The following is a 24,551-nucleotide window of genomic DNA, read 5'->3' as shown; positions in this document are numbered from 1 at the left end:
TGATTACAGGAGCGGTTTACGCAGGAAGTGCGTAGAACTGCAAAAGCAAAACACACACACGCCCCTCAGCAAACGCGGGACTTGTGGTTTAGCAGTGCAGCTAAAAAGACACACTAGAAAAACACAACCAGCTGTCAGTGCTGTACGTCACTGCGTGTTTATTTATGATTCTTTCACTAATGCATGCTCTCGTTTAAAACTGTACGCAGTTGCTAAGTTAATTTAGCTCGCAGTGAAACAGCAGCCAGTTCTATGTGAGCACGGACTGCAAATGGCCTAACAGCGGAGCGTTTCTCTGGTCTCAGTCAGGTTATCACTGCAGGCATGTTTAAGAGTGTAGGGAAGCTCTTCGGGATGCGGCGGAAAGCCGAGCAGCCCAAGTCCCGCATCGACCGGAGGAAGACTCGGGTGAACATGCTGGATCAGCTGCTGGACGACAGCGACGAAGGGTCGTACCACAGCACCACCAGCGTGAGCTCGGAGAGCGAGTACAGAGAGTCCGACGACGACGGCTCGTACGGCTCGGACAGCTCCTACCGGCCTAAGCGAGGAAGCGGCAGAGAGGAGGAGGAGGAGGAGAGCGGGAGCGGCAGCAGCAGCAGCAGCGAGGCGGGAGGGAAGAGCGCCGTGTCCCGCGGGCGGAGGAGGAAGAGAGCGGCCAGCGCCGCGGCTCTGGAGGACGACTCGAGCGAGTCCAGCGACAGCGACAGCGACGTGGGAACCGAGCCTCGCCGAAAAGCGCAGCAGAAAAAACGCCTGAAGCTTCCCGACTCCGAGGACGAAGCTCTGAAGGAGAAGAAGCGAGAGTCGGAGCTGAAGGAAGCCAGAGAAGCAGCTGCGAAGAGGAGAGAGAGAAAGAATAAACTGATGGAGCTCGCGCGCAGGAGGAAGACAGTCACTCCGCGGCGCAGGCGCAGAACGGCGGTAAGAGCTGACATTCAGTTTGTACACCGATCAGCCCTAAGATTAAAACTACCTCTTTGGTTTTACACTCTCTGTCTATTTTATCAGGTCCCCTTACGATATAGGTGCACTTTGTAGTTCTACAGTTACAGACTGTAGTCCAGCTGTTTCTCTGCATATTTTGTTAGCTCCCTTTTACCTGTTCTTCAATGGTCAAGACCACCGCAGAACCCACAGAGCAGGTACTATTTGGATGGTGGATCATTCTCAGCACTGCAGTAACACTGATGTGGTGGTGGTGTGTTAGTGTATGTTGTGCTGGTCTAAATGGATCAGACACAGCAGTGCTGCTGGAGTTTTTAAACACCTCAGTGTCACTGCTGGGCTGAGAATAGACCACCAACCAAAAATATTCAGCCAGCAGTGTCCTGTGAGCAGCGTCCTGTGACCATAGAGGATGATTAAACAAACTGTGCAGCAGCGGATGAGCTATTGTCACTGACTTTACATCTACAAGGTGGACCAACAAGGTAGGAGTGTCTAATAGAGTGGACAGTGAGTGGACACAGGTGGAATGATCCACCACCTAAATAATACCTGCTCTGTGGTGGTCCTGACCACTGAAGAACAGGGTAACAGGAGTCTAACAAAGTATGCAGAGAAACAGATGGACAGAGTGCTCCTATATGGTAAGTGGAGCTGATACAATGGACAATGAGTGTAGAAAGAAGGTGGTGATTTTAGTGTTATGGCTGTTTGGTGCAGGACTCTGAAGCCATGTTACCATGGTGTAGTCGAGAAGGATTTCATTTTTTTCTCTATGTAGGAAAAATAATGGCGTTCTTCAAAGTCATGCCCAGGTCATTCTCAAAACAGCCTGAAAACATATCCATAGACATTTGAGTGTTATAGGCATCAGGCAAATAAAATTTTTCATATTATTTAGTAGAACAGTTGGAACACTAAAAGTTTGTGGAGTTCATTTTTCCATTTTAAAGTTTACCAGCATTTTTATCATTTTTTTCACATTTTTAATTAGAAAAAAATAGTGTGTATTACTTTCAATTGTTGAAACTCATACTTCAGTGTTTTCTTTGCAAACTGTAAGAATGTGAACCAAAACAACAAAACGGTGTGCGGCACAAGTGAAAAGAAAAAAAAGTGAATGGTAATGAGAGAAAATAACAAAACACTACATTTTGCGAAATATATATTTTTATAATTAGCTTTAAAATGCTTAGTCTGATGACAGCATAACGATTGTGAAGTTGTAAAAAAAAATCTTTTAGAGTTTAAAAAGATACATCTTCAAACCTTTCTGTGCTGTGGTAATAAGAATTTGTTCACTGAAGTTGTGAAATTGGAAGATGTTTCTGAAGTTCAATGTAAAATCAATTAAATAATTCAGGCTTACTTTACATTATGCAGCCAGACATCATTGATTGTATATCTAAAAAAATAAAACATTAAATTTGAGTCATTTTAAACATCCCAGTATTCGTCAAGTTGATGAGAATAACTTGCCCTGTGAACATTTATTCCTTCCAAATATTACTGGATCCTCAGAATTACAAGGTTGTTAATTAGTCCAAATATGAATAGCTTATCATATAGCTGTCATATAACAGTGTTAAGGGTGATGATGTACAGTAAATGTATCTTTCACTCCACATCATTTTAATGCGCATGAGTGTTTTCTTGCTTTTGTATTATGGATCTAACAATATTTGCATTTCAACTACTGAACAACCTCTTCAATTCAGAGGATCCACTAACATTCAGGGGGGGAAACTGTACACAGGACAAAACATATCAACTTTGAAACATTTTTGTTTACCACAGTGTGCGATAGCGGTGATTTTGGAGAACACCATAAATTTTTTTCTCATAGAGAAAGGCTGCTTAGACATAGTTTGTTACGTGGGCACGAAACATACTTCAGAGGTCTATTCCACCACTTGTTCCATCTCTGTTCCTGTTTAGGGTTCAGAAGAGGAGGAGGAGGAGGAAGAAGTTAAAGAAGACAAAGCTGAAGACAAAGAAAAAGCTGTAGATTCTGAAGACAGCTCCAGTGAGGAGGATGCTAACCCTCTGATGGACAGCAGTGAAGAGGAAAAACAGGCAGATAGTGACAGCTTGAAAGACTTCATCGTAGAGGAGGAAGAAAAGAAAGAGGGGGAGGAAGAGGAGGATGTGGGGGAACCAAAGGACAAGGACTTCCTCTCTCACCTTCCACGCCAGTGTAAGCCCTCTGGTTCAGAATGTAAAGGACAGGTCCCTGGTTTGTGTTCTGTTCACAGTGGTTACACGGATTATTTTCAGTGACAGTTTGATGTACAAACCTGTAATTAATTAATGAGCAGCCATTGTTTATCTATATAACTTCCTCAAAATACCCACTAGCTGCCTTTTGGGATTTCCACCATGCTAACAGAAGTGTACATTTGTTTTCCTACACTGGATCTAATACTGCATAAGATAGGTCTAGCCTAAACATTGATATCTATTTTTACTTTGAATCTTTGAGTAAATATTTCAACTTAAAGCCTCCAATGTTATTGGAGGAGCATGTTAACCCCTTACATGGTCAGGGCTCACCAGCAGGCCCAACGTTTTATTACACACTTCTATAACCTAAGAATAGCTCACACTTGCGTTTATGACCCTGTAGTTACTTAGTAATAAGCCTTAGTATGTAATAAGCCTGGGGTTTTAAGGGGTTAACCTGTTAGCATTCTGCTGAGCTTTGGTTTTTAGACAAAACCACACTGCTGTGTAGGGTATATTTACTTCATCGCATAATTTGTGATTTCCCACTATTGTGTGAATTATTAATGTTCATGTGCTCCACACTACATGTCATTTCTTCTCCAAGCGTATTTAATGGTCTAACTGGTCTAACAACTCATTCTTTGTTGTTTTTCATAGTCATCACTGGATCGCAGTTCACCCACTTTCAGGTGGTGGTCAAAGCTTTGTTGATCAACGCACTGGACGCATCCTTCCTCGAGTCTCTTTACAGTACGTTTCTGCTGTTATTTCCTCTCTTGTTCTGCTGGAAACAATGAAGGTGGTGCGTTCTGGCAAAAAGATTTGTTCTTCTAATTGATTTGTGTATCATTGCAGATGGTGAGCGGACGAAGCGTTATGCACAAGAGATGAAGTCGTCTTTGCACCACTTTGATGAGCGACTGGTGCTCCCACGATTAGAAAACCTGAAGCAGCGGAGCCGCTGGAAAGACCGCTACAAAGTAAGAAACACGCCTGCACAAAACACAGTTTTATTGTTTCAGCAATGAAAAGTTTGAGCAATGTGAGTTGTTCCCCATAAGGAGCGGGTGGAGTGTTATCCCAAAGTGCGGATTACCATGGTAAACACTCATACTAAAGGTTGCGAAGCCTGCGAGCTCCACAGACATGGCCGCTTCAATGTGCGTCTCTCTGGGCAGTTGTATCACTGCAACACCCTGCAAGAGGACCAGTTCATGCCCGATGACTCACAGGTAGCACCCGCTGATTTGTAATGACATTTGTTTGAGATTTGTTTAAGATTTTATTGCTTTGTTGCATTCAGAGCTGTGTTCTTCTGGAGTTTTAAAAACATTTAGAGAGTGGTGCTTTCTGAATGTTTTGTTCTGAAATGCTTTATTATGACCTAAGTATTGTGGTTTTTATTCCGAATAGCTTTCTTTGTAACTTAAGTTTCTAACAGAAAAAACATCTGTTTGTATTCCTGCAAACTGTAGAGTTTCTTTGTCGGCTCAGTGTGTGCCAGCCGTACAGAAGTGTACCACGCGCTGAAGCATTTCAAATACCATCTGTTTGAGCGCTGCCGCACTGCACTGGAGGCTCAGAAACAGGGAGAGGAACAGAAGGAGGAGGAAGAAGAAGACGAGCCTGTGAAGGACACAGTCAACAAGGTGTTCACTAAACTGCAGGAAGCAGGCTGGATTAATGAGGTGTGTGTATGAATAGAATGCAGAAAGAATCTTTTGTGTCCGTTTTTATTTCTTCAATGCACATACCATTAAAAGCGCACAGCTGGTGGCTTGGTCCAGTGGTGACATTTAATAAAAACCTAGCATATGGCAGAGCAATGTCGCATTGTCTAAAGCGTATGGCTTCAATCAAGTGAAGGGTAAAACAGTGTTGCCTGAAATGACATTGTGATTTATGAAGTTCTTGGAATCGTGATTTATGGAGTTCTTGTCCTAACAGTAAGCAAAGTGAGCAAGCAACAACGACAAAACTAGAACAGTCCCTTTATAATCAGTGAAGATGTCCACACCCTGCCCATTTCTATTTTGGATGCGTCACATCGCATCTTGCTGATTTTTCACCTCAACAAAAACAGATGAGGAGAAAATGATTAATGTAGGAGAAGTGAGTTGTATAAGTTGCAGGAGATTGCGAGTTTGATCCCCGGTGCTACTACAGCCATCCGTGGCCTGGAGTCCAAGTGTGCACGCTCTCTCTGGGTGGTAGGATGGCAGTTACAGAACTGGCAGTTAGCGTTCTTCTTCAAGCTTGTTCAGCTGTCCGTTTTTGAAAAGATGCAGTGGCTGGCCTCACATGACTCAGAGGAAGCTTGTGTTTGGCTTTACCCTACTAGCGCTGGTGGTATTGTGTGACTGGGGAGTCCTAACTAGTGGGTGGAACTGGATACGACTAAATTGGGGAGAAAATTGTTGGGGAAAAAAAAAAAGTTCGATTTGGAGCTATTAGCTGACAGGTCCATAGTTTGTTTTGACTTGATGCTCATACTACATTCACTTGCTCTTAATACAAGGTGTTAGGAGAATCTGTAGCTGTCTAAGTCACTGGTTTTGCTAACATCACTGGTTAAAGGTAAAAATATACATTAGATGACGGGTAACACCACTAAGGTCGAAGGGCCAAGCAGAGAAATATCTGATAGCATTTCACCTTTTTCCTCCTCAATCCCACTAGCATTTGTTTCATGCTAGGTTTTTTTTCACCTGTCAAGGGGGTCTTTGACTGTTTGCCATTAATATTTAAGATTTTAATAAATTAGATTATATTAAAGCATGAAAAGAAGCAGCATCAAGGTTGCTACTGCTCCTACAAATAACAATGGGCTTTAGCAACTGTTCTTAGGTAGAAATTTCTTCTTGGAACCCACTTCGGAATTGGGATAGATTAAAAATATGTCCTGACTGGTGGGCCCTGTGGACAGGTTTAAGGACCACAGACTACTGTATTCAAGCCCTGTGAGCTTATGGTGACTACTATTGCTTTACAGACATAAGCGAACTTAATTCTTGTTGCCTTTGGTCAGCAAAGATGCATGTAGGTCTCACATGTGCAGCCTAGTGACAACACGCATGTCTGAAATGATCTTGAATAGGAAGAATAGATGCATGTGCAATAATGTAAAGGGTAATGATGATAGTCTATGTCTGTGTCCAAAGCCGCAAACTACCATTCTAAAATAGTGCTCCACCACAATTAGTAGTGCATTCATTAATATAGTACAGGGCTGTGAGGATGTTTGATGTGGTCACCAGAAGTCACCCTATCCCCACCCCTTCCCCCTATTAGAGAACATATTTTACTATATATTTACTTAGTATTCTGTACTGTATAGCATTACTTACTATGTATTTAGTATGTTATATATAGGCCTATATGTTTAAAACTCAATATGAAATCTACCTACCTTCTTTACTTGAATAATATTTTGTCTTTTTGGTCCTTGATCCACAAACTTTGCACTTCAGTCTCCTAAGACAAAAAGTTTGGGCACCCCGGCGTAGTATAGTATAGTAGCATGTTTTTGATTGCATCATTTGATTGATTGTATGGAATGTTGTCACAGTGCCCACGATGGATGATCAAAAAAGATTGTCAGAGAGAATGGGATACAGTTTTCACTCCCTTCAGCCATGAACTTCCAGAGCACTTACTGTGCCCTCTGCTTGGATCAAGCTTGTTCAGCTGTCCGTTTTTGAAAAGATGCAGTGGTTAGCTTGACACGACTCAGAGGAAGCTTGTGTTTGGCTTTGCCCTCCTAGCGCTGGTGGTATTGTGTGACTGGGGAGTCCTAACTAGTGGGTGGAACTGGATACGACTAAATTGGGGAGAAAATTGAGAAAAAAAAAAAGTTGGATTTGGAGCTGTTAGCTAATAGGTTCATAGTTTGGCTTCATTTACTACATTTGAACGCTCACTTGCTATTAATACAAGGTATTATGAGAACCTGTAGCTGTCTAAGTCACTGGCTTTGCTAACATCACTGACAGGTAACACAGCTGACATTTAACACAACTAAGGTCGAAGGGCCAAGCAGAGAATTATTTGATAGCACTTCACCTTTTTCCTCCTCAATCCCACTATCATTTGTTTTCATGCTAGTACTTTTTTTAACCTGTCTTTGCCTATTTGCCATTAATATTTAAGATTCTACTAAATTAAATTATATTAAAGCATGAAAAGAAGCAGCATTAAGGTTGCCACTGCTCCTACAAATAACAACGGGCCTCATTCACTAACAATTCTTTGGAAGAAATTTTCTTGAAAGCCTCTTTCACAGCTTTCATGAAGATTCTGGTATTCACCAATGGGTTGAGTTTCTCAAGAACAAATTTAAGAAAAAACTTGGAAGAGAGTGGTGAATGAGGCCAAATGAATTAACCAGGGCTATAATTACCAGAGCTATACCAGAGAACCCCACAGGACCCCAGTGTATTATGTATAATATAGAAGCATATGTTTTTGATTGCAGCACTGATTGTATGGAATGTTGTCACAGTCACAGTAACCAGGATGCATGATCAAAAAAGTCTGTATAAGGGAGAATGAGATACAATTTTCGCTTCCTTCAGCCATGAACTTCCAGAGCACTTGCATGATCACGTTATAGATTTAGAAAGAGCATAATTGTTTGTGAGAAATGTGATCCTAGATCAAATTTGAGGTTAACCTGAAATCAAAATGAACCTTTTTTCTTATCTTGTTAGTTCAAGTCCCTGGTCAATTAAGCATGATTGACTGTACCATACCAAGGCAAATTCTTTTTTCCATTAAAATGCCCACCTCAAAAATGTTTTCTCACAGGTTAAAGGCCCTCCCTGATACCGTATTTCAATCAGAAATGTCACAGAGAGAAACGTATTCACGTTGACATTCATAATTATTTGTTGTATATTTTTCTGCATTGCCTCATACAAATGCTGCCTTTAGCGTGGTTTGTTATACTACAGTGCTCTCTTTTGTATGTTTTTCTTCAGTCATGTGATCATCTCTTTTCCTTCCATATAGCAATACGACGAGTTTGAAGAACACCTCAATGCCGCAGATTTCTTCCAAGAGGAGAAGCTGGACTAAGGGAATTGGACCTTAACTTTTATTTACATAACTATGCTTTTATTTCTGTAAATAGTTAAATACTGTAATTTTCAGTATTCTAATTACATTTCAAAACATAAATCTGTGTGGTGTTATACATTAACCTTTGTTAATCATATTAGATAGATACATTAAGTGTATCTATAAAAACATTTATATTTGACATTTTAATAAGCCTAGCTTATTGCTTTTGTATTTTGTGTTTTTAGTTTTAAGCATGTTGAGTGAATTTGTAAAAAAAAAAAAAAATGTTCTTTAAAACAATCAGTATATTCAAACCAGTAATAGTTCAAGAAAAATACAATATCCTGTACATTAAAGTTGCTCAAAAAAAGCATTCCTTGTTTCCATCTGATTTTCTGCATCCACTGAACCAGTTATGTTGTCGTTTCAGGTACAATAGCCCAAATATGAAGGTATGATTTGTTAAGGACTCTCTAGCTTTACGTTATGTGGTTTAAAGACTAAAACTCCCAACTAATGATGCGTCTAGAAGGTGGAAGGAACTTTTGAAAAACCATAACTGCCTAACATCATAATCACACGTTATTGCTGTCTCCAGTATGTATGCAATACAATCAGACTCACAATGCGTTAATCCACATGTGTCAGACTCCAGTCCTGGCGGGCTTACAGCTCTGCAGTTTAGTATTCCTCTTCTTTAAACGTGCCTGATTCAGCTCGTCAGCTAATTCACAAGGCCTTCAGGAGTTGGACTTTGATGTGTTAAAAGAGGGAAAGTGCTAATTTCTGCCAGAGTTCTGGCCCAGAAGGAACTCTGTTTGACACCCTGTGTTAATCTGTCTACTTACTCTGAGTGGGCTTTAAGAAAAAAAAATTGACCTATTTCTAAAAAAATACAGTCACTGCTGAAGTGCTACAGAAGTGTAAGAAGTTTCATTCTCAAACATCATAAACATATTTCGATTTTTATTAGAAACAGAACAAGCAAGCTCATCATAATCTAAAGGGACAAGTTGAAACCAGTCAGTGTGCTCACAAACTCACAGCAGCCCGAGTTTATACTCTGTCATAATATGAGGCTCTCCCATAAGCTCACACTGTGCAGGATCTGCAGAAAAAAAGCATAAACAGATTAGACATGAAAGCAAGAAAGTGAGACAGTTTGTTACTCCAGTTCCACTGAGGACTAGGGCCCCGTCCATACCTGCCATTATCATTTTTTGGGCGACATCATAAGTGGATAGAGCGTGGTACAAGGTGTGAATGTAATTGCACTGTGATCTGATCACTCAAAGCAGTTTTTGAGGTGATCAGGGATGCATACGACTGATTATAGTATAGTGCTTTGTATTGGTATCGGCTCCGATACTGGCACTTAATTACAGCATCGATAATAGAGAGCACAGATACCATGAACCAATTTCTGATGCACACACACCACGGAGTGACACCTGCATGCGTGCCAGTCGATAGAGCTTAACATGCTGGCAGCGTGGGATTATTTCATACTTGAAATCAGTACTAAAAACGTTCACTGCAAAATCTATAACACTAGTATTTCCAGGGGAGGCATGACCAGCAGGGATTTTAAAAAGGCATTTAAAGACAAATCATGCCAGAGAGTTCAGCAACTTTTTCTTCACCCCGAAAACATTCAAACCAACCAGTAAATGGCATTCAATCAAGTTTGTAACTCCCTCTGGGATTTTTCGTTCTTATTCATAGCTGAAACTCATCATGTGCGTTATACTCTTTCTCTGTCTAGTGTGCGCTCCGTCACGATAAAAAGACAAAACATTCTGAGAAACACGTTAAGTTTGTGGCACTCTCCGTTTTAGAAAACCTAATTTCATAAGTCATGCTTTAGAGGAAGTTAGGATCGGCAGATACTTGAGGAGCAGGTATTGGAAGGAAAAAAGTGGCTCTGGTGCATCACTAGACCATATAACATTTATACTGTGAATGCTACAGCATCCTGACGTGTTATCAACAGCATCAAAGGATCACATCAATCCACTGCCTCATCACAGCAGAGACAAGAGCAGCAGTATAGCTTGTTCCATTGTCTCCTCTCTCTTTTGTCTAGAAGTTACATTAGCAACCTATCTGATCTTTTTCTAACAGCTCTTATATTTATACAAACAAGAACTCCACAATACTTCTACTCTCAAAATCAGATTCTAAGTGATCACTGGAGATGCATGAAAATGGCAGGTGTAAACGACTACGCATCTCACTGGACACTTCAGATCAAAACACTCAAGCAGGTATGAACAGGGCCTTGCTTTCTAACTGCAGTAAGAATGGTCCACACCATCTCATTCAGATCAATAACAAGAAAAAATAAGACAATAAGGTAATATGAAATGAGTGAGCCATGATTAGACAGACATCATTCTTACCATTAAGAATGTCCTCAAAGCCAATGGTCTCATCACTGCCTCTGAGTGTGTCTAGAGCCAGGTTTGAGCTTGGCAGAAAGGGCAAACGCTGAATCTGAAAAATTATGGACATGTTTTAAGCTTGTGAAGTGCCAAAATTACAAACTGTCCAGCATCTGACCTTCCAGATTTTTTTTTCATAACAGTACACTCTCTTTCTAGTTATCAACTTTTTATTGGTACAGTATAAAATTCTGGTTGCAGTTATACTTGCTATTTGAACTACAGAATCCTTTTCAGTATACACTATTTATATTTAATGTACTGGATATAATGTGATGTAATGGAAAATTTAACGGTTCCCTACTTGTCTGGCTGCTCTGTACTCCATTTGTAATTTCAGTGGTGCATGGAGTCCTTGGATGTTCCTTAGTGTGGTGAAATTCATTTTGTCCTGGTTAAGCTGGAACTATGGGCACAAAACAGAAAAAAGCAATAAGACAATACAATTCACAAAAATTACACAAATTCACAAAATCATGTTATAAGTGTATCTAGATAATCACATATCTGATAAAGTAATTATATGTAGATTTAATAAACAACAGTATCTATGCTGAAAGTTTTCACAGTAAGAATATCTGGTTGCTACTGCAAAAAGCATGAACACACCAAGAGCTTTTTGAGCACAACATAAGGCAGCAAACTCACATTTTTCTCAGAAAGTTCCAGAGGATGACTTGGGAGAAGCTCATTTTTGACACTGGAGAACCTGAAGACACAACAGTGATCATGAATACATGTAAAAGAAAGTAAAGGCAATTTCAGATCTACTAACCGGTCTAAGACTAAATCATCCTTACCCTCTACGAAGTGTGTCTTGTACACCGTAAGGTCCTGCCTGCGGACAAAGACCTGCCACTGGGACACTGTCCTTTAGCTGTGAGCGAAGACCACGAGTGTTCTGTAAAAAGGACGAAACAATGTTAAACAGCACAAACTAATTTTTCCCAGAATTTGTCCAAAGTTGAAATCCCTGTTCCCTTTAACCAGAGTCCCATCAGAGAGAGCTGCTCGTGTTGCTTTAATTGTATGTGACATGGGGTTTGGTTCCGACGTTCATGCGGAGCGAAATTACTGGGTAGATCAGTTTAGCCGCCTTGATGCTGTTGGTCTTTCATTCCTCACGCTAAATATCCGGATGTAATATTAACGACTAGACTAAATTAAACTAAATTTGACCGAGTTAAATAAGATGCTACATGATATCGCGGACTGACCAGTACTAGCGAATTTAGTTTCTTCGCCTTATTTTTAACTCATATTCCTGTATTCCATGTTGTATTTGTAAAAAAAACATAATGAAATATAAATTTATACATGCTAAAGTTTAAAGATGCTTATGGAAACACGTCACTCCACAACAACCTACATTTATGGCTACACTGACATGTAAAAAAACAAATAAGAGTATTCTCTAGCTAACATTGCTATCCTTACAGATAAAATATATCCTTCCGCTTGTTATAATTTAGTTGTAATGTACTTTTTGACCAGTTTTCTGATATAATTTCTGTTTCGGTTTACACCGCGCTGCAAAACAGAAAGTTCTTAGCTAACAGCAACACAATGACGCATCACAAATAGCTAAAGCTAACACAGTACTGCTTAAACAACAGACCATTCATAAAACAACCTCTCAGAAACACGGTAGCAATGGAGTTTATGTACATTAATGTGATAAAATCTGAATGTAAACGTAACCAGCTGCACATTTCTCACAGTTTCCCAGTTAGCTCGACAGCTAACAGTACCAGTAACTAACGTTAGCTGATATGCTAAAGGCTAGCGGCTATTCGCGAACACTAAACACGAATAAAACGCGTTCGTCAGACACGTTAACACACATCTGATAAAATCAGCGCGAGGATAATCAGTAACACTAAATACATTATGACTAACGGTTAATTAATGATACCAAATCAGCCCAAGTTAAGTCGATATCACGGTACCATTTTCTGAGGAGTCCCTTCAAACAGTTCTGTGTTAAAGCGGTTTGGCAGCTTCCTGTTCGACTCCGGAATTACGATTATCATGTGGTGAAGATCTGTCGTCACATCTGGTCTGACGGCGATCTGTTCTTGCAGTTTTAAGTGCAGCTTTATCGTTGTTACATTTATAAAACAAAATGTCAGCCTTAATACTGTTGAAAGAATAAATGTATATTTTTAAAAAACCTATTGGCGGACAGAAAGGATTCATGTAGAAACAACTAGCTAACAGTGAACGGTGTCAGTCGTGAGGGGGTATAGCTCAGTGGTAGAGCATTTGACTGCAGATCAAGAGGTCCCCGGTTCAAATCCGGGTGCCCCCTCTTTTCTATCTAAACTTTTTGCCTCACTGATATTGAAAGGTGTTAGAAAGTTGGAAGACGTGTGTTTCTGACATCATCACAGAGACAGACAAGCCACTATTAAGCTGTGTCAAGTCATAGACTACAGTGATGACCCTCAGCTGGATGGTTTGAACACTTCTATTAAATGCCTTTCTCTGAAACAATATCAAGCAAAACATTTATTCAGCTAAAGCCACAATAGACTTAACTGGGACATGTGATAAAATGCAAGCCTACATTTAATAAAAATAATAATTAACTTCATAACTGTAAAGGACGTCTCATACAGGTAGCAGCTCAAAGTGCTTTTCAGACAGGTGACAACATTCAGTAACAACAACAACAAAAAAAAAATGAAATGGAGTGAATGAAAGAGTATTAAATAAAATAAACTGAGACATAAATCAAATGAAAAATATGAATAAAGGGGTAGAACTTTAATTAAAACCTAAACTGAAGAGATAACTTTTGAAATTTATCTCACAATAAGTGTACAGACTGCCTAATAAAGATGGAACTGAGTTTCACAGTTCAGGAACATAATAGCATAAAGAGGCCTCTCCACTTGTCTGTAATTTACAGGAGCTCTTTGCTCAAGGCCAGAATCTTCATGTGTTGGAATATAAACACACAGATGTTCTCTGACGTAACACAGGTGTTTTAAGGCTATTTAGAGCTTTAAAAATTAAAAGAACTTTAAAAAGAGCTTCCTTTTTTGTTTTTGTTAGAATCCATGCTGCTGGATCTAGTACAAGTTATAATGTTTTTTTTGGGAAGCCCAGTAAAAAGAGCATTACTACAATTAATTCTACTCATAACAAATGAATAAACAAGTGTTTAATTTAGGTCAGTGGCTCCCAGTGCTGAAGCTGTGTGTTTTCCTTACTTTAGCTCCTGACCCAGCACATGAGGAGCTTGTTATTTATTTAATGAGTTAAATCAGGTGAACTAGATGAGACAAAGCACAAAAAGGCCTTGGCTCACCTAGTATGGGGTCCAGAGGAGGGCAGTTGTGGACCCCTGATGTTCCTCTATTTAGGCCTATGTGTAAATAAGTAAATCTGTAAGTTCAATCTACACACTTAAAAAAGATGGTTCTTCAAGGGTTCTTTAGTAAAGACAATGGTTCTATATAGAACCATAAACTCTCAAAGAGCCCTCTGCCTGATTAAAGGGTTCTTTGCATTGTTAAAGGGTTTCTCAGATTGATGGAAATTGTCTATGTAGAACCTTTTTTAAAAAGGGTTCTATATAGCACCAAAAAGGGTTCTTTTATTGTTACAAGCTTGGCATCGTAACAATAGAAGAGCCTTTTTTGGTGCTATATAGAACCCTTTTCAAAAAGGTTCTATATAGAACCATCTACAGCACATTATCAATCAATCTGAAGAACCATTTCACCATGCATAGAACCATTTAATCATGCAAAGGGTTCTTTGAGTGTTCATGGCTCTATGTAGAACCATTTTCTTTACTAAAGAACCCTTAAAGAACCATCATTTTTAAGTGTGTACTGTGCATCACTTCGCTGTTGCAATGAATTGCACTTTTTCCAGCTGACTCTTACACTATTACCTTGGGCACATTTGACACCCTTCACCCACAGGAAGCTTACTGACATTGACTCAGTTGTCCCCCTGTTGTGGACATCAGCATTTTTTACATGGGACCAAAATGATTTATTATTATTTCTTGCTTCTTATGCTCTTGTTGCAAGTTGTTCAAATGAACTCTGGTAAGACTTTTGATTTTCCCTCTTTATAAAAGTTGTATTAGTTTTCTTTTTATTTATGATATATAGAAATGTCAAATCTTATGTAAGTAAAGTTGACATTGGTGATAGTAGATTAAAGTATTAAAGCTGGACATTAAAGTACATAAAAGTACATAATGATATAAAAAAATAATAATGCTTCTGTTACAGCAGAGCTTGTTCTGAACATCAGCGCTGCTGTCGGAGAAACTGCTGAACTCGCATGTAATGCAGAACCAAGACGCAGTTTGGACTCCTCACTGGTGCTAAAATGGTACCAGTGTCAAAACATCCAGGACTGTGAGCAGCTGATTGGTACTGTCACACCAACTTTGAAATGTCTATCGACCAAGTTAAGACGATTTCATTTTCCAGCAAGAAGTTCAGAGCACAGCACTTTCTCCATGGTCATCAGTGACCTACAGGAGGACGATGCTGGCTTCTACAAATGTGTTTTAAGCTCTCCGAAGCAAATCCTGACTACTCAAAAAGTCTATCTACAAATTAAACAGGGTAAGAAATCAACATTCAGTTTGTTCTTCTATTTTAGTCAGTAACTGGAGTCAATAACTTGAATGTGACTTTCTCCTTCTGTCTTCTTTAATAGACGTAATAGAAGGAGAAAGTCACATACATCATTCAATAAATAAATAAAGCTCTGAATGCAGTTATCAGTCAGTGGTGTTTATATATGTACTGAAAATGTGTGTAAATTTCTTGGCGAATGGACCAAAAGAAATGGCCCAAAATTGACTTACTGTGTATATATATATATATATATATATAATTATTGCAGTTTACTAAATGGTACTTAGTTCAATACTTATTGAAACAAGATATTATAAAGATATATATCAATACACTGGAACAATATATTTTAAATAATTACATTGTAAACATAATATTGTATATTGTAAATATAATATTAATTTATCTGATAATCTGATTAATTTTCCACTCTTTCCATTCTTACTTTATGATATACTCCCTTAACGTGTGTTTGGTATGTCTTTACTAACACTGTCTCAGATAAAGCCATTTAAGAGTGTGTTCAGTTCTAGGAACAAATGACTCCCAACTGATGACCACAACAGTGGAAACTACAAACACAAAAGAACGCGCATCTCCTACCACACTGAGCAGTTCAGTAGCTGAGAAGTCTCTCATTAGCATTGCTGTCGCAGTGTGGCTCAGTGTGACTGCATTGCTGCTCTTTCTCTGCCTGTTTGGGAGACACTTGTGTCTAAAATCAAGGTAATAGTCACTGACAGCCTTTTGTGTATATAAATATATTTACATTGTTTAAAAAATGAAAAAATGTATTCTAAATGTATTCCAAATGTGCAATATCAAAATCCTATCAAATGTTTTCAAAGAGTTTTTTGGTCAAATGCAGATAGAACCTTCTAATCCTAAGAACTCACTTTCTGCTTGGAATTATAAGGTTCTATCTTAGAAAACATGAAAAGAAGCAATGATTTTCAAGGAACATAAACAGGTTACTCATAATTTGTTTTAAAAGATAAAATTAGTGTTGTAGGAGAGTGTCTTCATTATCAGAAAGTGAAATTTAATGCCTTTTTTATGGCATTTATTTTTATTAACTTATTGACATGATGTACTTCATGTTTTAGGACAAATCATCTTTTTCTTATTCAAAAAAGCATTGCTGTCTAAGTATAAAGGTCAGTGCTAAATACTAAATTTTGTCCAGTGCAGAGGTCAGTTTTAGGTAGGTGTCCTTTAGGTTTCACAGCAACCAGCTACTGTAACGAACTGTCCCAGCAAGTAAGATTAACCAGTAGGCCGTATGAGGTTTTGTTTTATATCAGAAATGTGACTCTAGGGTTAGGCCAATATGTTTTACTTTGGGAGAAAGAAGGGAAAAAAGCTGGATGAATGAATGAAATTAATGTTTATGGTGTGATTAAGACCCCATCAACTCAAACATTCACCATTTAATTAACTTTGAGGCTTAATATTTATGAAATAATTTTAAAAATTATTTAAAAAAGGTTTTTCAAGAACTGCAAGGAGACAAGCAGAGTTTCAGCAACATGTTTTATATGTTATATATGTTTCACAGTTTTATAAACTTGGACATACAAATATACAAACTTAGAAACTATGACTACTGTTTATTTGCTGAATTTAATATTAGTAAAAAATCTACATAAAAAAATATAAAATGTGAAGCACATCTCACGTTTAATTTTTGATGGTGTTTAATTCTTATATACATATATATATATATATATATATATATATATATATATATACATATATATATAGCAGTAATCATATATTAAAATGTGTAGAAAGGTGATCTCTGTAGAGGATGTGTTACTCTCACTTAGAAAACTGTTGCATACAACTGTATGTGAAGGTTCTTCACACTCACCAGTCTCATTTACAGAAAAGTTTCTTTGAAGACCCATCCAGTGAAAGGCTCTTTAGGGAACTAAATGTGGTTCAGTGGGATTGTATCAAAGCACCTTCATGGTCTCTTTATTTTTAAGAATACATTTCAGTATATTTATTCTGTTTAAAAGCTAAACTGTAACATTTTGGATTTTATTTTATTTACATTTACATACTCTTAGTAATGTTTTTTAACATATATTTAAGGCAGTGCTATCAGTGCTCTGCATTTTTGTATTTCCTGCCTCCAAGACACCAGGCTCAGCTTATAAAGGAACTAAAACTTGCCTGATGATTGGAACCAAGTATGTCAGAACCTTGTAAATAAAAATGTGCAGTGCACAGGCTCCCTACCATCAGCACTGAGAACCATTTCTTTAAGCAGAACCTCACCAGCTTTTATGCTATGAACTACGTGTCCAAGCAGAAAATGGACACTGTTTCTGTGAAATGTCTGAGTTTCATTTCTCGCTAACGTTCATCTTTGAAGGCTGCCAGCGTCAGCCAGGCGGCCTGATGTGTTTCAGAGAACACAGGCGTATAGAGAAACCACTGCAGGACTCTACTCGACTGATCACCCACATCAAAGAATCAGAAGAGGTAACTGTTGCACTGCTGACGTTCAAAAACTGTCACTCTATTAAAGACACATTATAAGCAAATGACCTCTGTAGCTCTGTGTACCATATACGTAGTCATGCTGCTTTCAAGCAATGTCTTCAGAGCAATGTGTATATTTTATTTATTTTTCCCCCTGTGCTGTAGATGGACCTCAAACAGAAGCAGATGTGTATGAATCTCTATCAAGACCTTCAAGTGGTAAGCTTTGAATGGTGCATATAAAGAAAGGCCATGTTGCATGACTACACAGAGGAAAGATAGAGGATAGAGGACTATATGTATTTTCTTTTTGTCAATCTGTATATGGACCATTCTACTGAATTATTTCAAACAGCCTTCCCACAGTAAACAAAACTATATAAAAAAACAATGAATTATTCAGACCATACAATAAAAAATTAAACCCAAGACCTACATTTTTTTTTGATGTTGTTTTTAAAAAGATAATTTTCATGTCTTTTAAAGTGAAGTTGAAATATTTATATTTATCATCAGTTTATTTTTAATTAAAAATACATTTTAAGAAAATGCTGTCCTACATTTTTATGTCACTATCAAAACACAGTTTTAGTCTTATTTTGTTATAGATTCTTATTTTAGCCACACCCCTGCGTTCTAGAGCAGGAAGTGTGACTGCATCCCTGTCCCTCAAGGCCACATGATGAGCAGTAAGATCCCATTATTTTGAAGTAAATGTGTCCCAAAGTCTGAAAATCAGTGTGTAACATTAAGAATCGTCAATACTGAAACACATGCTTTCTGCAATTTAGTAAACGTTTTATGTTCTAAGAAAAAAGTACTATGATTTTATGTGTGTATGGCTGTTCAAAGCTGTGTTTGCTTGTACTGGCTAGCGTTTTTGAGTTCTGCTCAAAAATTGTCACTGCCGAAACAGTCACTACTGAAACATTTGTTTAAGTTTCAGTAGTGTTATGATTGGTTTCATAGTGACAAAATGGAATGTCTAGTGATTTATTTTAATACAATAGATATAAGTAAGATACAGTGTCACTCAAAGCAAAATGATTTTAGTCTAAAGTCCAAGTCAGTTAAAAGCCTGGAATGTGTTCTGAACTCCGACTTTGATCCAATTCAACAGAATGAGCCATATCAGCTGACTCTCTACTGCAAATGAGTTTGTTTTAGTAACTTTTTTGTTTTTTAAACAGATGACAACACAAAGGGAGCTGAAATTATCGAATTTTGAAACACTTCTATATGAAAAAAACAAAACAAAAAAAAACCCATAACTTATTGTGTGACATGCATACTCCTATGAAGAGGAGCTTGTGCCAAACTGAACTGCAATCACTACAATGCAAGCATGACATTACTTTTCTATAGTGGCATGCGGAACACATGCATTTAAAAATGAAATGCGGAATATTTGTGTCTGACTTGAAATGTTATCAATCCACTAAAGGGATGTAATGGATCTTGTACTGTTCATTTTGCTGCATCCTGCATGTCACTGATTAAATGCGATCTCATTTGTACATTGCATTTCACGTTTTTCACTGATATGAGTGCATTTCACAGTGGAACGTAATATAGTTGTGCCTTGGTTAAATTTCAAGGTGGATTGTTTTCAATTCTAACATGAATTTTGATTTTAAATGCAAATGCAGAAGAGGTACAAACAATGTAGTAGTGGCACTGCTTTCATTTTGAAACACGTTCTGTATGTCACATCGGAAAACTAATGTCATCTATGCACTGTATTTGACGTTTCTCCACTCTGGTGATTGCATTTCACTTTGGCAAGAATTCTTATTCTCTATATACTTTATTAGAATCACCAATCTTATATGTCCACCTTGCTGATATTAGTGACTACGTATCTGCCATCCACACATTGTGATTACTCTGGCAGCAGTGCTGTGCCTGATACACTTGTAGTAGCACAACACACTCAAGTCACTACCGAGACTGTGCTGAGAATGATCACTACCCAAGTAATAGTTAGTAGCTGTCCTGTCATGAATGGGCTACAGAGTGGCAACAAATGGTGCAGCAACAGATGGCCTACAGTTTGTAATATACCTATTTAGTGGATCTATAAGGTAAAGTGTCTAATGAAAGGAAGTACAGAGTAGGTGTTTCTAATAAAGTGAACATTGAGTGGTTATTAACAGTGCTTCTCTTTCTCCCACATAAAGATATCTACAGGAATCTGCGCTTTCACACTGAAGAAAATGGATGAAGATGGAATCAGAAGACATTTTTCCCCAAACCCAGAAAGCTGTTTATAGTCCAACTGTGTCCGATTTTAATTATAGAACCAAGTGAATGAAATATTAATGGAACATGAAAACTCACTGTAATTGACTGATGGTTTGTAAATGTGATTTGTAAATATAACAGAAGAGGAAGAACAAGAGGTTCAAGCAGTTTTATTGTCCCAACCCAAACCACTACAAGTGTAATCCAGTTTGGTACATCAGTGCGAAAAATACTATCAACTTAATATCAATAACAATAAAAAAACAACTCCAATTATACATGACATCCTATTTCTGTGCTAAATAACTGCAAATATATAAGAGGGAGATTTCTTTACAGAGAGTATAAAGAGCTACATGACCAGTTTAATGACAGTATCTCTGAAAAATTCTCTTGACAAGGCTTCTCAATGAACGAAGGTCTTACATGCTGGAAGTGTTTTCCATTCCTACAAGTTTCCACTGGTGTCTTAGCATTAAGGAGACCTGAGTTGGTTTGTCATATAACACAAGATTTTTTTAAGGGAAAGGAGCAGTTGCATATATAAGTTGTAGCATCACAACTTTTCCATAGTGCCATTCCAGTGGGCATACAAGTGGCTGAGTGACATCTCAAATCGACATGCGTGAAGGTCAAGTGCCCTCAGAAAGCCTATTTTATACATTCAGTTTGTGGAGGTGGAAAAGGTCAAGGTTTTTTACTTTGCCAAAGTACAATAGTTCAATATTCAGCGTTTTAGTTTTTGGTGTTTAACATGATTGTATCAAGTGTTTGACTCGTGCCAGCTACGGTTCATTATTGTAACATATCCAAGTTATTCCTTGGCCATAACCGGTAAATCTCTATAATTGGATTTTAAAGGTTCCCATTGCAAAGCCTTGCATTCTCAAGCATGTACAAAATCATGCAACTGTGCCTAAACTTCAGGGATAATTAGCAACAGAAATCTGATCAAACAATGCTTTCTTTGACCTTTATTCATTTTTGGAGATTTTTTCCCAATATCTGTAAGCAAGTTGAAAAAAACGTGTTCAAAACACTGTCTCCTCCAGAAATAGCACACGGGCCATACCACGGATTTGGTTGCAGTGGAACATTAAACGTGGTGTCAATCAACCTCTCATTGGCTGAGGGATATTTAGGAGTGTTCCATGTGATTAGTCTGATTTGCTATCTGAGGTGGCAATGTGTCAGAACAGCGGATGTCATCCTTTATAAAAGCAGGATGACAGTTATCAAGCCAACAGAAGCGAAAGCTCCTCTATTTGAACACGAGCCACTGTTTGAACACAAGAGAGGCCTAAACAGAAAATCTCTAACCTCTAAAACATTTATCATAGCAGAATTAGGTCGCTAGTCTATACATTGATACGTATCAAGAAGAAGTCACATACTGAGAATCAGTTCTGATGGACACATTATTGCACAATATCCTGTTGTTCCCAGGATTGATGCTCTACAGCAGTGGGATCTAGATCTTTTCTGGTGGTGGGATACATTTTTGCTAAATTTCTAACATTGGTGCAGGTAGTTGCAGTGCTGAAGTTGCCACTTGATCTACATTAATACCATTCTCAAGGTTTCTGTTCTAATAGGATTAAGACTTTCCTAGGGGAGTCATTAAAAAAAGACAACACTTATCTGGGTTGGTTGTCCCTCAACACGAGTGGAATGTGAGAGCACAGCACCTCAATGTTCTCCTGTAACAGATGTTCCACCAACCTGTAATCAGATATGTATATTCACACAAACACAGTACTTGCAGGAGAGACCGGTGTAGTCGGGTTTTTCCGTGTACTGTTAAGGTTGTCCTGGGGAAAGTAAACAGTTTTTTTAAACATAAAATGAAACCAAAAGCTGGCTTCAGATAACTGGATAATTCCTTTCGCTTTTCTCCTTCTCTTTTCTATTTTCATTCCTGTCCTCCTCATGCCACCCCCCCAAAACCCATCATGCCCTCCCCCAGCCCTCCCCTGAGCTCTGTTGCTAGGGCGCAGGCACCGCGGATGGTTTATTTCTGAACGTCTCAAAAAATGCCAGCATGCCCTTCTTTACACTAGAGGAGGCCATTTTAGGTGTCGTGTGTCCTTGGTGACAGGGCGGAAAGGTGGCACCGTCCATGGAGTTGGCGCGTTTGACTTTGGAGCCAGCTCGCCACATTTTCGACCTCAAGGGTGGGGTCTGAGCGACCAAGCACTTCTGGTACTGGACCTACAGAGGGCGCCAAACAAGCACAAAGACTTTACAGGGAAGCTACGGTTCTTCAGTGAGCCTAAGGTGTATATAATGGCACTTTAGCCAGGGGTGAAAAAAAGTACAGAGAAATTATACTTAATAAAAGTACGAGTACTTTGTCAAAATCTTACTCAATTACAATGTATGGAGCCAAAAATTATATTTCAGTAAGTATATAAAAGTAATTGTTTAAACAAATAAATTAAAAGTTTTCTTGCAAAGTGAAATTTTACAATGACGAATTTGGTTGGACATTTTAATAAAAATTGTTTTTACTCTTGGGAATGTAAATGAGTAAGAGTACTAATATTCAACTTCAGTAATACTCAACTAAAGTACAATTCTTCAAAAATAAAAATTAAATAATAATATGAAAGTATACAATTATTTAAGCATTTTCCACCCCGGCTGCAGCTACAATGTCTGTCAAATGTTTGGGGACACAAATGTATGTGGGATGGTTCTGCATAAAATCCAAGACCTAATACTTTAATCATACCAACGAAATTACTACATAATACTGCACTTATTTTGTGCAGGGCACCCTGAGCTTTTGTTACATCTTGGTTTAGCTAATATCAGCTGGCTATATCAGTTAGTTATTAGTACTGTGGAGAGACCACATTGTTCTGGATCAGTACTTCAAAATGGTTTAAATTCAGTGCCTCTCACCATGCATGCAGCCTGCACTGCCTCGGATATGATCCCAGCATCAGGTTCACACCAGAAGACGTGACACTCAAAGCGCTGTGTGCCGGCGTCCACTATCACTGCAAATGTGTGTGTGTCATGACCGACACCAAGAAAGGTCAAGTAGCGCACTTGGCATTCCCAGAAAGGGTCCTCACCATCCTGAAGAGAAGAATCCAAGAAAATAAGAGCACGAAAGAGCAACTAAGATGCTTTGTTCCTCAGATGACCTTGAAAAAGTCTAGTGTTTTTTAATCCTACTTCTGAGGATCCACTGTCATGCACAGTTTCAACTATTTCCTGCCCCAACATACCTAATCTAGCTAATAATTACACGAGCATCCTGACCAACAGTGGAATGGTTTGCAATTCTAGTCCTAAACTATCCTCCCTTCTAAAAAACACCTGATCTAGCTTATCAGGTCATTATCAATCCTTCCTGCACTGGATTAGGTGTGCTGGGGCAAGGAGGTCAGTGAGCCATTAAGGACACTAAACACCTGGCACAGGTGTTCTAGAAATTAGGTTAGAACAAAAATGTGGACCTATTTGATGTCTGGAACAGACTGTATGGCCCTAAAAAACAATGGCTTCTAAGCTTTGCTGCTTTACAAAACAATGTGTTTATTAAATCTACTGCTCTCCTAAACTCTGTGGTACTTGCCTCTCCTCTCCATAGAGACAGCAGTGTGTCTGACACACGGATGACAATGGGCTCCCACTCATCCCTGTCTCTGGAGTGCATGATGCTTTCAATGGCTCTGTTCAGCACCTCCATCCCTGCCAGGAACACAAATAAATAAATAATTAGAACTATATGACCCACACAGCCAAGCAAAAGCCTACAATCCTGAACAATTCTGTTAATCTTACTTGCTCTCTTGTATCTAAACTTGGGACAGGCTTTGAGTCTTGGTTCTTCTCAAAGTTTCTTCATGTTCTTAGAGAGTTTTCCTGCCACTGGCATCTTTGACAAGAGGGGTTGGTGGCAGAGAGCCGCTTTGCAACAGTTACTGTTGCAATAAGCACAATACAAATGAACTGAATTTAATTGAATTAAACAACGGAAACAGTACCATAGACAGTCTGACTGTTCATTGAACTGTGTGACTGTCAGTGCTTCTTTTTTATCTTTATGTTAAATGAAATAAGCACTCCAGGATGACTGATGTTTTTACACTGATGCAGATACTGTTTCCTTTATCAGTCACACTGGGATCCTGCTGTTTTTTTGTGGGCTTTTCTCAATATCTACAGTAATATCTGCATGGGATTTTTTTTAGGTTTTGCAATAAAGCTAGTAACTAGTAACCTAGTTAGTTTCTGATAAAAAACAAGGGAGAAACACAATGGAAATTAAGTCCCTCTGAGAAACGGGAACATACAGACAGACAGAGTTTTCAGTATTTTATATTAAAATAAGGTAATGAAGCTGCTTATATGCGAAACAAGCACCGTATTTCTACAGCCAAATATTCAGGAAAGATGGGGAAAAGAAGTAAAATAAAGTACTCTTAAACTTATTTTGGCAGAAGATCCAGTAGCTCCGTGTGCCTCTGAAGTAGGCTTGGGTGTGTTTTTAGTGTTAAAAAACTGG

At 38.5% G+C, this 24,551-nt stretch overlaps 3 protein-coding genes, 1 long non-coding RNA gene and 1 other non-coding gene across 5 annotated transcripts in view; 3 read left to right on the top strand and 2 right to left on the bottom strand.

Annotated features, from left to right (window-relative positions):
* Positions 1–28: 28 nt before the first annotated feature.
* Positions 29–8,608, top strand: ccdc82 (coiled-coil domain containing 82). Its single transcript, XM_036588415.1, has 7 exons — positions 29–924; positions 2,887–3,145; positions 3,832–3,924; positions 4,030–4,154; positions 4,236–4,406; positions 4,650–4,862; positions 8,185–8,608. The coding sequence occupies exons 1-7, from the start codon at positions 325–327 to the stop codon at positions 8,248–8,250; spliced, it is 1,527 nt and encodes a 508-aa protein (XP_036444308.1). The 5' UTR covers positions 29–324; the 3' UTR covers positions 8,251–8,608.
* Positions 8,609–9,184: 576 nt separating this feature from the next.
* LOC118820218 (proteasome maturation protein) lies at positions 9,185–12,754 on the bottom strand. Its single transcript, XM_036588416.1, has 6 exons — positions 12,629–12,754; positions 11,480–11,580; positions 11,328–11,388; positions 10,984–11,085; positions 10,638–10,731; positions 9,185–9,343 (listed from the first exon to the last, which is right to left on the bottom strand). Exons 1-6 carry the CDS (start codon positions 12,710–12,712, stop codon positions 9,276–9,278), a joined length of 510 nt encoding a protein of 169 aa, XP_036444309.1. The 5' UTR covers positions 12,713–12,754; the 3' UTR covers positions 9,185–9,275.
* Positions 12,755–12,918: 164 nt separating this feature from the next.
* On the top strand, positions 12,919–12,990 carry trnac-gca. The gene has a single exon. It is a non-coding gene; the product is annotated as a tRNA-Cys (tRNA).
* Positions 12,991–15,841: 2,851 nt separating this feature from the next.
* On the top strand, positions 15,842–17,990 carry LOC118819681. The gene is made up of 3 exons (XR_005008196.1): positions 15,842–16,018; positions 17,676–17,785; positions 17,951–17,990. It is a non-coding gene; the product is annotated as an uncharacterized LOC118819681 (long non-coding RNA).
* Positions 17,991–20,182: 2,192 nt separating this feature from the next.
* The window catches only part of apbb3 (amyloid beta (A4) precursor protein-binding, family B, member 3), a 33,851-nt gene continuing 29,482 nt past the window's right edge, over positions 20,183–24,551 (bottom strand). The window contains 3 exon segments of the mRNA XM_036588936.1: positions 20,183–22,240; positions 22,937–23,116; positions 23,619–23,734. Of these exon segments, the coding sequence (XP_036444829.1) occupies positions 22,016–22,240; positions 22,937–23,116; positions 23,619–23,734 (521 nt within the window). The 3' untranslated portion in view covers positions 20,183–22,015.

Source organism: Colossoma macropomum, unplaced genomic scaffold, assembly GCF_904425465.1.
Source record: "Colossoma macropomum unplaced genomic scaffold, Colossoma_macropomum, whole genome shotgun sequence".
In the NCBI taxonomy this organism is placed as follows: Eukaryota; Metazoa; Chordata; class Actinopteri; order Characiformes; family Serrasalmidae; genus Colossoma; species Colossoma macropomum.
Note: the sequence above shows the minus strand (reverse complement) of the source record. Positions and strands in the feature narration are given on the sequence as shown.